The sequence below is a fragment of the Micropterus salmoides genome, unplaced genomic scaffold (genome assembly GCF_014851395.1).
Source record: "Micropterus salmoides isolate LMB-PRFRI ecotype aquatic unplaced genomic scaffold, ASM1485139v1 Ms_hic_scaffold_6, whole genome shotgun sequence".
In the NCBI taxonomy this organism is placed as follows: Eukaryota; Metazoa; Chordata; class Actinopteri; order Centrarchiformes; family Centrarchidae; genus Micropterus; species Micropterus salmoides.
This window is the reverse complement of record NW_024044348.1, coordinates 6,825,542-6,839,053: the sequence shown is the minus strand read 5'-3', so window position 1 is coordinate 6,839,053 and position 13,512 is coordinate 6,825,542. Positions and strand designations below refer to the sequence as shown.

General features: G+C 40.1%; 1 protein-coding gene across 2 annotated transcripts in view; it reads right to left on the bottom strand.

Moving 5' to 3' along the window:
• Positions 1-13,512, bottom strand: part of prmt3 (protein arginine methyltransferase 3) — a 60,320-nt gene that overhangs the window by 8,948 nt on the left and 37,860 nt on the right. For both annotated transcript variants that reach the window (XM_038701504.1, XM_038701503.1), the window contains exons 13-15: positions 11,128-11,214; positions 852-902; positions 280-367 (exon numbers count right to left, since the gene is read on the bottom strand). In XM_038701504.1, the coding sequence (XP_038557432.1) occupies positions 280-367; positions 852-902; positions 11,128-11,214 (226 nt within the window). The remainder of the gene's footprint in view (positions 1-279; positions 368-851; positions 903-11,127; positions 11,215-13,512) is intronic.

The following is a 13,512-nucleotide window of genomic DNA, read 5'->3' as shown; positions in this document are numbered from 1 at the left end:
AGATAACGGGTGTCAACCAGCCTGACTACATCTTCACCACAGACAGATTACCTGCTGCTGCTCACTATGGCGCTGAGGTTCACAAGAGGAAAATAAAATCATGAAAGAAAGTAAACACATACAACACAAACCTAAATGTAACACAAACAAAGTGAACTTATAAACTCTTCTTGGCTTAGGAAAATGTACGTGAGAGTTAACAAAAGTACAAAATCTTAAATACAAAACATACAGTGTTGCAGAGTATGTAGCAGTGTGGTGGTATGTGTAATTACTGACCTGCTAGGACAGAGACAGGCCTCTCCAGAAGGAAAACAGTCTGTTTCCAGTGTGTTTTTGTGACCTGAGGACCCGTGGAGAACATCACCTGGTGTGATGAGACATGAAAAAAATCACAATACCAGTGTTGTTAATTTGCTCTAATAAGCTAGGAGCACCTTGTCATGTTGTAGCATTACTACTTCTTATATTTCAGTAAAAATCTATGAAAACCTAAAGTAATCTTAATTTGAGCCTATGGGAAACCTAACTGCTCTGTATTTATGAAGCAAACAGATAATCCCATGTTAAATTGTTCCAGCCGTAGCTCCTAGTGGAGATGGAAATTTACTGGACCATACATGGCATGCAGTTTGAGTCTCAGGTACAATGGGAAGTGCAATCAAAAGGCAGGTCTGTGTTGCTCACAGAGCTGTTCCAACTGGCTGGCTCTGCTGGGTAAGTGCTTATATCAGCAGTTGGCTAGGACGCCCGTCGATCGGCAGCAAACGCCTCGAGGAGGAGGAACACGCTAAAGCGTGAACATAATTGAGTTTCCGTTAAATGGCTTGGCTGTTGCCGCTGCTGCTTACCTTGTTGCTGCAGCCTTTGTCAAAGAAAATGTCAAAGTAGCCGACAATTGCCTGCAATGAAATATGAGGGGTGTGTTAGAATGTGACAGTACAATAAACCCCTAGATTTGTTTGACTACACTGCAACTATGACATGCAGAGCTGAGAGAGAGGCAGGAAGGAGACGAGGTTTTAATGAGCAAAATAAGCTAAATGAGGTGCAGTGTTTCAGAATAAGGCAGTAAAAACACAAAATTTACAGTTAAAATATTTACAGTTACCTTTGCTGTATTCAGAATTCAGATTATTTTGCTTGCCATGCTTGCAATGTCATTGTTGTGTGTGTGTGTGTGTGTGTGTGTGTGTATGGTCTGGAGGACTGTATTGGCCACTCTGTTACAGATAAGGGGTATAAATATGACTCATGTGAGAACTGCATTTCATTCAACCCTGTTTCCTCTCAAAACTAACTTGGTTTTCGTTTAAGCTGAGTCAACAGCTCCCATGTGCTCCATCTCACCTCATCTGGGAGACTTGTCACTGGACAAAAGAAATAAATTATGAGGCAGCCGCCAACAACATTGAGGCAATTATGCTGACAATAAAAAAAAAACAGCTTGGTTCATAAAATTAGCAAAGGTGGATATTTTGGTGACAGCATTGCAGCAATGTGAAAACACTGGATATAAGGAATCTAATGTGGTTTTGATCCAACTGAATATGAATGTGTGTTCATCTGAATAATGCCCACCAGGGGAAAGGAAATTAGACAATTGACAAATCTCTGCTCTCAGGGAATCCATTATGATGTTGATAATACTTATAGAACATAGTAGGCAGTTTAAGCTTCATCAAGGGTTCTGTCTGTCTTTGATGTGACCAGAAATGACAGACTTCTTTTCTTTCAGATTTGTTTTTCAATTTACTAAAAGCCTGCACGGAAATGCAGTCTTTATTTTCTGCTGGTAAGGATTTACAAAGCTATGAACACAACTGAGTGAAAACCAATTCACACATCTAAGACAAACTGAGGAAAGGTCCAGGGCCAGAGTGCCTGTAGGTGACTGTTGTCAGATATGTGAGGTAAAAACCACCCCCCAGGCTTGTTTTCCTGCCATTTCTCCCCCCACTGGAGAAAGAGAGGCACTCTATCAATCTCAGGCGCACACTTGTAGTGGCAATGATGCAGAACTAATAGCTTTTAATCCTGACACAGCTGACAACTTGGAGGCCAGCTCTTAGAGACAAAGAAGAGCCAAATCAATGCAAGAGAGGGAAAGAGGAAAACAGAAGGACAGAAGAGGAGAAAGGAGGAAAGAGAGAGAGGTAAAGACAGAAAGACAGACAGAAGGAAGACATAGACAAAGCTGATGGGGAGCGAATGAGTAGGAGAGGGAGAGTGGGTGTAACATAATGCAAAAGGTTTCTTTTTTTATATGGTTTGGTATTTGTTTGTTTCACTTGGAGAGGCTAAATACAGTACCATCTGCTCACAGCTCTGTAAAAGTCTCCCAAATTGTATTTAGCAAAGAAATTTGCAATTAAAACTGGCTAAGATATATATATATATATTTTTTTTTTTTACAATGCATCCATATAGAGTACACACAGAGATACATACATGCAGACATGATAATCATGATGCCGGCAGAAGCTGTGTTCAACACACTCCCCGTAACAAGGCTTCAATCAACCTTTATCAACTAAGACAGGCAGGGGCAGCACCACTAGCTCACAGCTAAACCACCAGAAAAGAAACCAAAGTGGATAAAAGAGCATGTCAACCCAATGCAATTATGTTTTTTAATGAACGCTACAGAGACGCTCAGTGCTGAGGTAATTAGGAAATTAGCCATAATTACTCGTCAGGCAGAGCGGATTCACCTCTCTCAGCCGGAGAGGCAGAGATCATCCTCATCGCGCCTCGCTGATGACAACGCCTCGTAAGCGAGATTGATTGTCACTTCTGCGTTGTGCAACTTTCACACTGCAGCGAGACGGGCAATTAAAATGTAGGCCACAGAGTAAAACTTACAAATACAAAAAAAGTGGAACAGCATGGCGCCTCGCTGCCCCATTAAAATCACATTTGAAAGAATAAAAAAGTAATGTAACGGTCTCATGCAGAAAACATGAAAGATGTGAAAGTGTTAAGATAAGCAATAAAGACCTTGATGACTCACACCTGATTCGGACTATCCCAAGCCTAGCTGATCACTGGCTTTTAATACTTTTTGATTTAAACTGGGCTGGTGGAAGATAGTTTATCAAACACCTTGGGCCCTTTCAAAGGATTTAAAGATAGCTTTTATGACACCAAATAAAATGGGATAGCAAGATTCAAACTTCCAGATGGGGACTGAAAAGTGCAAAATTAGTTTCTGTCTATGTTCATCTGAGACTATCTTTAAATGATAAGATTTCAAATACCTTTCAAAACGTATTGCTGCCGTATATTGTTCTTGTAGGGACAGATGATAAATATCCTTAAAGCAGCATTGATTGATTTTTGGCTGCTATGGAGTAGAAAAACATCAAAACACAACCTTCAACATATTACAGCTTATAATCACTTCTCTATTTACATATAGACAAATGTGCTGTATAACCAAAACAATGAGCTAAAAGAGGCAAGGTGAGGCAGAGTTTGTGATAATTTTCTGATTTCACAAATATGATTAATTTATGATAATTCTAACAACCCTCTACTATTATGTTGTATCTGGCAACTTTTGTAATCCTTGACGGATCAAAGCCTCTTTATCCCAGCACATGGGCAAGAAGGGAGGCAAGTTAAGGATGCAAGAGAGACAGACAGAGAGAGAGAGGAAAGGACAAGGAAAATAAAGGGTCAGCTTTAAACATCGAGACACATATGCACACCCATAGACCAAAAACAGGACGAATCAGAATGTGCGCTTTTCATTTTCATCAACGTTTAGCCTTGGGCCCCGGCTCTGTCTGTGATAAGTGATGACAGTGGGCTCCATGACGGCCCACGGAGGAGGCTCCGCAACACTGCATCTCTCTGGCCCTCATTCTCTGGGAAGAGCAGGGGGGGGAAAATTAATAATTATCATCATGGATAACACCAACAGGGAGCAATTCATCATCGCTCCCCTTTCGCCCGGCTGTGTGTCAGCGAGCTGCGTGGCTCGGCCAGATACTATTATACGATGGTGGGGGGACGTAGGGAGGAGGGTTAACGGCAGGGAAAGGGAGGGGCACTGAGGGGGAGGGAGGGAGGGGAGGGGCACTGAGGGGGAGGGAGGGAGGGGGTGGGAGAAAAGAGGGCTAATGCACTTTTGATGGGGTTTATCCAGGCGTGGAGGCTTCAAGCACGACCACCTCACGGGCGGGTTGGTGTGAATTCCCCCCCTCCATCTCCTCCATCTCTCCTCTCATCCTCTCCACCGGACTGCTGCCACTCCAGAGAGGTGGAGCACGAATCAGCCTAGGCTGCAGCACAACTCCAGTCAGTATTCCTCACTCATGATGCCTCTCAGACAAAAACAAACAACTGTACCTGTGACAGATTCATGCTGTGCAAAACGGACTGTTGTTAGATGCGTCACTGAGCTTTGTTCATGTAATCGCAATGAACAAAAAAACTGAACACAGTTAAGTTTAAGGTGGGAGATGGTAGAGGCAGCATTTGCAACAAAAATGTGTGGTTATTTACATATACACACACATTTCAGTTTTGTCAAGCAAGGTGTTATTCTCATTTTAAGACTATTGATCACAAAAACCTTCTACTCACCTCTGATGTCCAGATTTGGGAAACTCTGGCATCAGGACAAGATGCATACATCTCCTACAGCTTTTCCAAGAAACTTAATTTCAATTCAGATCATCTCAAATGCTTGCCTTTGAAAGATAACAAAAGTAAACACACACAAAGCAGAACTTCTGCAGCAGATCCACTTTATGTCAACTTGCCAGTTGACTACCTGCAGTATTGATGAGCGCACTCTGGTTTGTTTATGTTAGTGTGAAGCTGCGGCTTGTTTTTGATTTAGCTTGCTTGGATAAAGCTAAACAAGTAGTAGCAAATGCAGGAAGATGGCTTGTGTCTGCAAGTTTCCAAGCTGCAAAACTAAAATAACACAGTATAGAACGCAGTCTTCATCGACTGCCACTATTGATAAAGGGAAAATGACTGGCCTCCAGCAGCTATGCACCTTGCTCCCACAGTTACAGGGACTTCTGTGCACTTTCGGTTGGACATAAAGACATGTGTGTGAGATATCTGTTGCATTAAGGTTTTTTGTAAAGCCCATGCTTCTGTTGCAGACAATGCCATCCTTGGCAAAGTCTTTGTTCCCAAAATCTCTACAAAGGACTTGTTTGTTTGGTTATGTTACATGCATTTAATTTTAGATCCAGTTTAGTTAAATTAATATGTTTGCTTTATTTAGTATGTTATATTAAAATATTTGTTTCTCTGGTTTCTTGTTTGCTTATCCCGTATCAACAATCTTGGATGTTCAGTATACCTTTTATAAAGTTATAGAAAATAATTTTGTGTAACCACTATCGCTCTTTATGACTGTACACATTTTTCACCATGCCTTTGGACAACCTTCAGCGCGCCTGGAATTGATGCATCTGGCTCATGTTGGATAAGAGGGCGATAACAAACGAGTGGAAGTTTTTAGTTGAGATGTCAGTCAAATGTCATTCCTTGTTCAAAAGAAACATATTTTGTGACCACATGGCATGTGGTCTGTTTTTGCTGCTCTCTGTGTAGCCACCGGTCTATGTCTCTTCTGTGATGGATTTCTCTTTGTATGAATTTACTAGTAAACTAGTACAAATCCTAAAGTCGCTTAAGCTACAGTTCATCTAGTTGCCACAAGATGCTGTCTCCTAAAAAAGACTGACAATATACTTTGACTCAAATCATCCTAATTTAGAGGATTTCTCTGACTTCAAAAGCCTGGGTCTTTATTTTTTTTTATTTAGAAAGTGGACTTGACAATTAAAAGAGTACTCAGTCGTTCCAGCATTGCACTTCTATAACACTGTCAGACTCGCATGTTTTTCAGTGCAACAGAACCAAATATATACAGTATTTTTATTTCATGCATTCCTCTTCCTGGCACTAATATTACCCTTAGTGCAATTGACCCTTCAATATTAAGGATTAACACTGTTACTGTAAAGCTGGGTGGGTCTCTATTCACTATTACAATCATTAAAAAGCAAAAGGAGTAGAGCTTTATATGTTACATTCAGTAGTAATTTAGCTAGCATTAGGTAACTAACATTAGATTAGAAACAATCCGCAGCTTTCAAGAGCTTTTCTGGCACTAAATAACTGTTTTGATGTCTTCCAGTCAGGATTTCAACCACACAACAGCATTGATACGGCTCTTGTTAAGGTCTTCAATGATTTTGAATGAATGAATTTCAACACAGACAGCGCCAGAATTTAGTCTTAGTATTATTGGATCATCTTTCAATACGGTCGACCCCAACCTATTACTAGACAGATTTGAAAACTGGGTGGGACTTTCTGGCACAGTACTAAAGTGGTTTCAATCCTAAGTCCTAAGACGGGAACTACTTTGTATAGGTAATCACGCAGCAGAGCTAACAAAAGACCTGTGGAGTTCCCCAATGATTCATTCTTCTGTTTAACATTTACATGCTTCCACTGGCTCAGATTATGAAAAACTACAAACAAAATATGTTACCATAATTATGCAGATGACACACAGATTTACATAATATATCACCTGGGGTAACTGTATTAAACAAATCAACAATTGGATGTGTCAGAATATTCTTCAATTCAACAAAGACAAAACTGAAGTCATTGTTTTTGGTGCCAAGGAAGAATGAATTTTAGCCTCATTAGGACTAGGGCTGAACGATTTGGGAAAAAAATCTAATTGCGAATTTTCTGCCAAATTTTGCGATTACAATTTGATTTGGGATTTTTTTATTGAAGTTTTGCTAAAGTTCAATATTCTCTGCCAGTCTATTTTTGACTGAAGTCACGTCAAGGAGCACAAAGCAGATGAACCAGGCAGGAAGTCAGACACAGAACAGCACAGAGAATCCGGTCGTTTTCCAAATTTTTTGCAGCCTACTTAGTAGGCACAAATCACAAATCAAGCACAACTGAACAAATAAGTAATATCTGAATAATTCAGCAAAATCAGAGGGGCAAAACGCTCTTATTCTGAAATGCTCCATGTGGAAATGTAACGTTAGCCTGCAGAGAGAGGAACGGAACGGGTTCACAGAGAGCCAATATCCGTAGTTGAGGCACACAAAATAATAAATTAACGCCATTATCCCACGTTTCCCTCTAATTTTGTTTGTTGTTGTAAAATGTACACACCCCATGCCTGCTTTGATTGGACCGTAAAAGGAGGCGCATGGCGCTTGTCACTGGCGAGCAGATCTGTCACACAAGGATGACAACGGAATTAATTTGCAACTGCATAACTGTTTAAAACGGATCAGATGCGCTGTATTGCAAATCACAATTTTGATTTCAAAACAGTTAATCGTTAAGTCTTAGGTCTGCCTTCTGTCCCCAGGATCAAAACTAACCATGGACAGCGTTCAGTTTTTATGCTCCTTATATCTGGAACAAACTCTCAGAAAACTGCAGGTCTGCTCAAACTCTCAATTCTGTTAAATCGAGACTGAAGACTTTTGTTTTTACCACTGCCTTTAATTAGATCAAATTCAATAATGAGGATTAGTATCTTACACTGCACTGTAACTTTTACTGTCCTGTGTAATCCTGTTTGTATTTTCTATTTAACTCTTTTAAAATTTATTTTATCCTGTTTTTATTTTCTATTTCACCCTTTTAAAAATTGTATTTCAATGTCTTTTTTTAATTTTGCTGTTTAATTTAATGTGCTACACAAATAAACTTGCCTTGCCTTACTACTGATACACTTTTGAAAGTTAAAGAATGAATTTTTCCATTAACAATTCTTCTTAATGTGCTGAAAACCGTCCTTGAAGTTGACGAGTGCCGCCCTGTCAGTCCAGAAGGCCAACCCACCCCCCCCACACAAAATTTAAATTTGATGGAAAGCAGGTTAGAGATGGATTGCAGAGAGATTGTTCTTTGTAGCGCTACAGTAGCTACATCAGCAGCAGTGAGACAGCAGTGTTAAAATTAATTACAGACAGAAACTTTTTCTCTCCTGCTACACCATCAGCATATATCATTTCCAGCCTTTAGGAGGGGATGAGGGCATTTTTTGCTACCTGCTCTACAGTTCAGGTAAATGGATCATGGAGATGAAGGGGCTGAAACAAAAAAAGGCAATGATATAGATGCCCAAGAGAATTTCTGATCTAAGTTTTAATGAAAGTTTCAGCACAGATATATTCCGCATGTGTTTTCACGGTTTACAAAGGCAGACACAATGTCTACACTGTGCAGAGCATGTGAGATGTAAAAAGGAGGCAAGGAAAGGAGTGATAAAAAAAGCAAGAGTGAGAGGATTTGTCATGTGCGTCAACGGCGCAGACGCAAGGGTTGTGCTGTTCATTTAATGCAAGGTTAGGCAGGCTCCGCTGATGAATGGACTGTCGAGAGCAGAACAAAAGCAGGCGCTCCATCACAGGACAGGAGGCACAGCAGCTTTTGCTCACCGATCCCCGAGCACTGGTCCAGGAGCGGTTTACCCTTCACACAGGCTAACCTTAACTACTAGTGAGGAGCTGCAGCCAATACTGACTAGAGATCAGTATCTTTTTGGTAACATCACCCTACTCCAGCAGGTCAATAATCCATCTGTAAATCCTGGGACAAGCAGGCGGGATGCAGGCGGCGAGTATCTACACTGTGTACCATCTTCACAGAGAATATGCATAATAAAACCAGATACACCTGGATAAAATAAGGGTAACAGCATGGCTGCATGATGAATCCTATACACGATATTTGCTTTTGCTTCACGCCAACTGAGGATGACCAGAAGTGTAGAACAGCAGTGGAAAACAGTAGTACACCTTAAAGCCTAAAATTACACCTCTGTACCATATGATCCCATCATCTGTTTTGCTGCAGAAAACCCCTAACATGACTGGAACTACATACTAGAAATAGAAACTGGATGTTTTCAATTACAGAGCAGAAAAGACAGGAAAAATGAGAGGATGTTTACAAATCCCATTAAATTCACCCAGGGAGCATAGGCCAGATAATAACCAGTTATTGATTATCCATTAAACCAATGCCCCAGACAGTGCAGTAACACTGCAGCACAACACAAAGCTGCTCCAACACAATGGGCTTTTATACAGACAGATCAGTTCTCACAGTGCGGAGCGTCAGAGCCTGCAGTAGTGACGCTGTTCTGTAGTTGGCGGATCGCTGCTGGTACCACAGAGAGAATTGTAGCTCACTGAAGGAAGTTCAGCAGGGGTGGGTGGGGATGGTTGGGGGTCACCAAATAGACTCATAAACCATTCTCTGTGCTTTGGTGCCTGAAGCTGAACCTCATTGAGGACACACACTCAAAGGTTCAGTCAGGTTTCAAATGAGTTATGTAATGTATTACACAGGACTGATTATTTTTGTCTTTCATAAAAAAGCGGGTTAATTAATTGAGTTTTTATTTAGTAATGAAAATAAACAACTCAACTGGTTTAATAGCGTTTGATTTTTAACAGAGATACATGAATGTGGTGGGGGTGAAGCCAGGGGCTGAATTATCTTTGAAATCCCTTAAACATACACTCACCGGCCACACCTGTTCAAATGCTTGTTAACACAAATAACTAATCAGCCAATCACATGCAACTAATCAATGCATTTAGGCATGTAATTTCAAACCAAGCATCATAATGGGGAAGAAAGGGGATATAAGTGTCTTTGAACGTGGCTTGGCAGGTTGATGTCTGATGGGCTGGTCTGAGTATTTCAGAAACTGCTGGGATTTTCATGCACAACCATCTCTAGGGTTTACAGAAAATGGTCCGAAAAAGAGAAAATATCCAGTGAGCGGCAGTTGTGTGGACAAAAATGCCTTGTTGATGTCAGAGGTCAGAGGAGAAACGGCAGACTAGTTCCAGATGACAGAAAGGCAACAGTAACTCAAATAACCACTCATTACAACCAACGTATGCAGAATACCATCTCTGAACACACAACACATCGAATCTTGAAGCAGATGGGCTACAGCAGCAGAAGACCACACCGGGTGCCACTCCTGTTAGCTAAGAACAGAAAACTGAGGCTACAATTCGCACAGGCTCACTAAAATGGGACAAGATTTGTAAAATGTTGCCTGGTCTGATGAGTCTTGATTTCAGCTGCGAAATTCAGATGTTAGGGTCAGAATTTGGTGTAAACAACATGAAAGCATGGAGGTAAGTGGCCCGTGAGTGTATGATAAAATGTTGTAAAATATTGTTTTAATGATATAATAATGAATAATAAATTTGTGCACATAAATGATTAATTTGACAGCCCAAACCAGGTAATTCATGAGAAGAGATGTAATTAGTTTGTTTCCTTTATTCTTACCAGGCTGAGTAAAAATCGATTTTAACTGATTCAATGTCCGTCAGCGTCCCAAGCTTTGTCTGAGGGGAGGCCCGCAGTCTCAGACTTTGAAAACCCCTGGTTTGGAGTACATTGATTTGTGAAAAGTATGTAGCAGTGGACGAAAACTGAAACATAAGGATTAATGACTTTTCAGCGTGTGTCCAGTGGAAATATGATTTTCCGGGCAAGGCGAACATAGTTTTAACACACTGCAACTATTTAAGGCTCCAATGTGAGAGATGGGTTTTGATTGTGTACGTGAGTGTGTATTGGCATTTGAAAGAATGACAGGGCAAGCAGACTATAACATTCACTATGTTGTATGACATGTAATTCCAAAGTCACATTGCTTTGATTCGAGACATCCTCTTAAATACAGAAACATAATCCATCAACATGAGCAGAATGATGTCTCTGCTGCTCTGCCTCATTCCTTTACCACAATATCTCTGATAAATGACAGGTACTAAAAGCCGATGTGCAAACTTTTGTTTAGGAAATTCATGTTTAAAAAAAAAACTCTCCTGGGAAACTTATTTTGTACATATTAGCAAGTTGTTCTTCAAAATGCATTATATTTTTTGCATTTTAAATCTCAGCAACATAAAAAATGGCACTGCAAGCAATTAGACGCAATACGAATTTTATTTGAAATAGAAGATAATTTTGAGACTCAAACTTGAACTTTCTCAACTTTACAAATGTTTGCATAGTTGAAACTCTGGATGTCTCAGTGTGCGAGCGGGTGGTGTGTGTACTTACCGTGCACTCGGTGGTGTTTGTTATCTTCAAGCAGAAGTCTGATGCAAACTCCAACTCAGACAGACACACTATGTTACAGTCAATTGTCTGTTGAAAGTCAAAAACACAGAAATCAAATGATGTACAACTATAAATACTGATGACAATATGAACTGTGATCAAGCAATACAAAAAATGAAACAATAAGAATACACATGCAGTTGGTATAGAAGCAATCTCTTTGTTTTGACTGGAGCATTTGAACTTACTGCCTCACCGAGGCGACAGGATCTGCTGTGCTAGTTCTCACCTTTTTTGCATGCATATGAATTTTACAATTAGCCTACCGTTCAGATGTGAAAAAGTAATTTTTTTCAGTCTATAACAACAACATAACAGTATTTCCTTTCAGGCTTCCACAGCTGTATTTTCTCTGTCTTAAAGGAAACTGTGGTTTATTACAACTTGGGTTTTGTTTTCTGCGTTCTCAATGCCGAGGAAAACCTTGAGTGAGCAAAATTAAATTAAAATAGGTCAAAGTTGAGTAGACCTTTGTTTCCTCTTCCAAACAAGTTCGGCTTACCTGGTCATTTGTTCCTAAACTGTATCACTGTCTGAATGTTGTTTTAAGTATTATGACCATGTTCCAAAATCTCAGCAATTGACTTGGTACAAAGAACATTGTTCTCATAACTGATAAAACTGCTTACTAGAGCTTCAAAACGACACCTGGTTGGGAGTTTACTTGCAGAAATCTAAACGTGGTAAACAAGATACCATTCTTAACCTGCTGAAGGTCTTTCTCGACTTGTTTGTGAAGTCAGCTTACAGCCAATAGGAAACACCCCAGGTTACTAAAAGGCTGATTCAGGTACGGTTTACCATAAAAATGACAAAATCACATGATCTTCTGCCGTTACTATGTAAGTAGGTGCACAACTATGCAGCGAGCAAGACACGTTTATAACAAAAGTTGACAGCAGACATCTGACAGCCTTTGGAGTTTTTCGTGGAACCCATTGTTAAACTGTGAAAACAGTATTAGACCACATATTCAATAAGTAGGGGTGGGAGGATCGATTCTAAGCTGCATCGCGATGCAGACGTAGATGATTCTGAATCTATTCACAGAAGTGAAAAAACGATTTTCTCAATGTTAATTGATAACATAAGTCTGTGGAGTGCACATTACAGAGACCAGTGTACCCCCTATATTCGGCACATTGTCGCTGCTGAAAGAAGGAGAGCAGCTACTAAAATTTCACATGATCATTAATATAAATGCGCAACTAGAGATGTTCACTAGTACACTGTGCAAGCATGGTAACATTCAACGCTTGGCTAGTTTCCTCTCTTCATTTTTCAAAGGAGCAGTTATAAAAGCAATGCAGAGAAAAGAATATTGACCACAGAGGAGATGTTTGCAATGCAAATGAGGGACACAAACTAGTCCTTTTAAGCTAATGAAGAGATGTTTCTGAGATTCCCACCCCTATCAATGACAGTGATTACAAATCAGACAACGATGAGATTCCATAAACATTAACTGGACCAAAAGTGTTGTAAAAAAGACCAAGCACAGTATCAAGGACACTGGATTCGTATATAGACAAAATGTGTTACACTGTGCTCCATGCCAGGATGAAAACAAAGTATCACCAGAGAAAGGTCAACATTAAGTCCTTTAGCTACAACACTATAGTCAATCTAGAAAACATTCACTACAACACTTTTTATACCACAGTTAGCATGTATATGGGGGTTTGTGGTAAACTGGAAAAATAGGTGATTAACTCCTTTTCTATTGCAGTTAGACTAGTTTGCCTTTCTGTTTTTTTCTTATGGGTCACATTTGACATCGTGAATCCTTTCATTTTATATTTTTGGCTGGACTACAACAGCCTACAGAGTGGGGAAGAGTGAGCAGCTGACTGCTGTGCAGACTGGCGTCTCTTTGTATCCGTGGTTTAGTGCTCCTGTCAGTGTCGGAGCCTCTTCGGTCGGTCAATGTGTGTTTTTAAAACTTATTTCCCAGAGCAAATCTCACTCTCACTCTGTACCCGCAGTGTATACAAAGTCATGCAGGTGAAGGAATGTTTCCATCAATGCACAACAGAGCTGGAGCCGATAAAAGAAGCTTGTCAATATTTGCTTCGTCACAAATCTGACAAAATAGTGGATGTAAAGATGTCATAGAACTGTGCCAACACAGGACAATAAAACTGAAACCTACTTCTGGTACAGAATACATACAGAATTGAAGAGACAGATGAAAAAAGCCAGCTGACATCAACACAACAACCGCTTCGACACAATAAATATATATAATCCCAGGTTTACATGTACATCCCGAACTGTTTACTAATTATGAATGTGAAAATGAAAGACATTACATGAAGGCAGCTT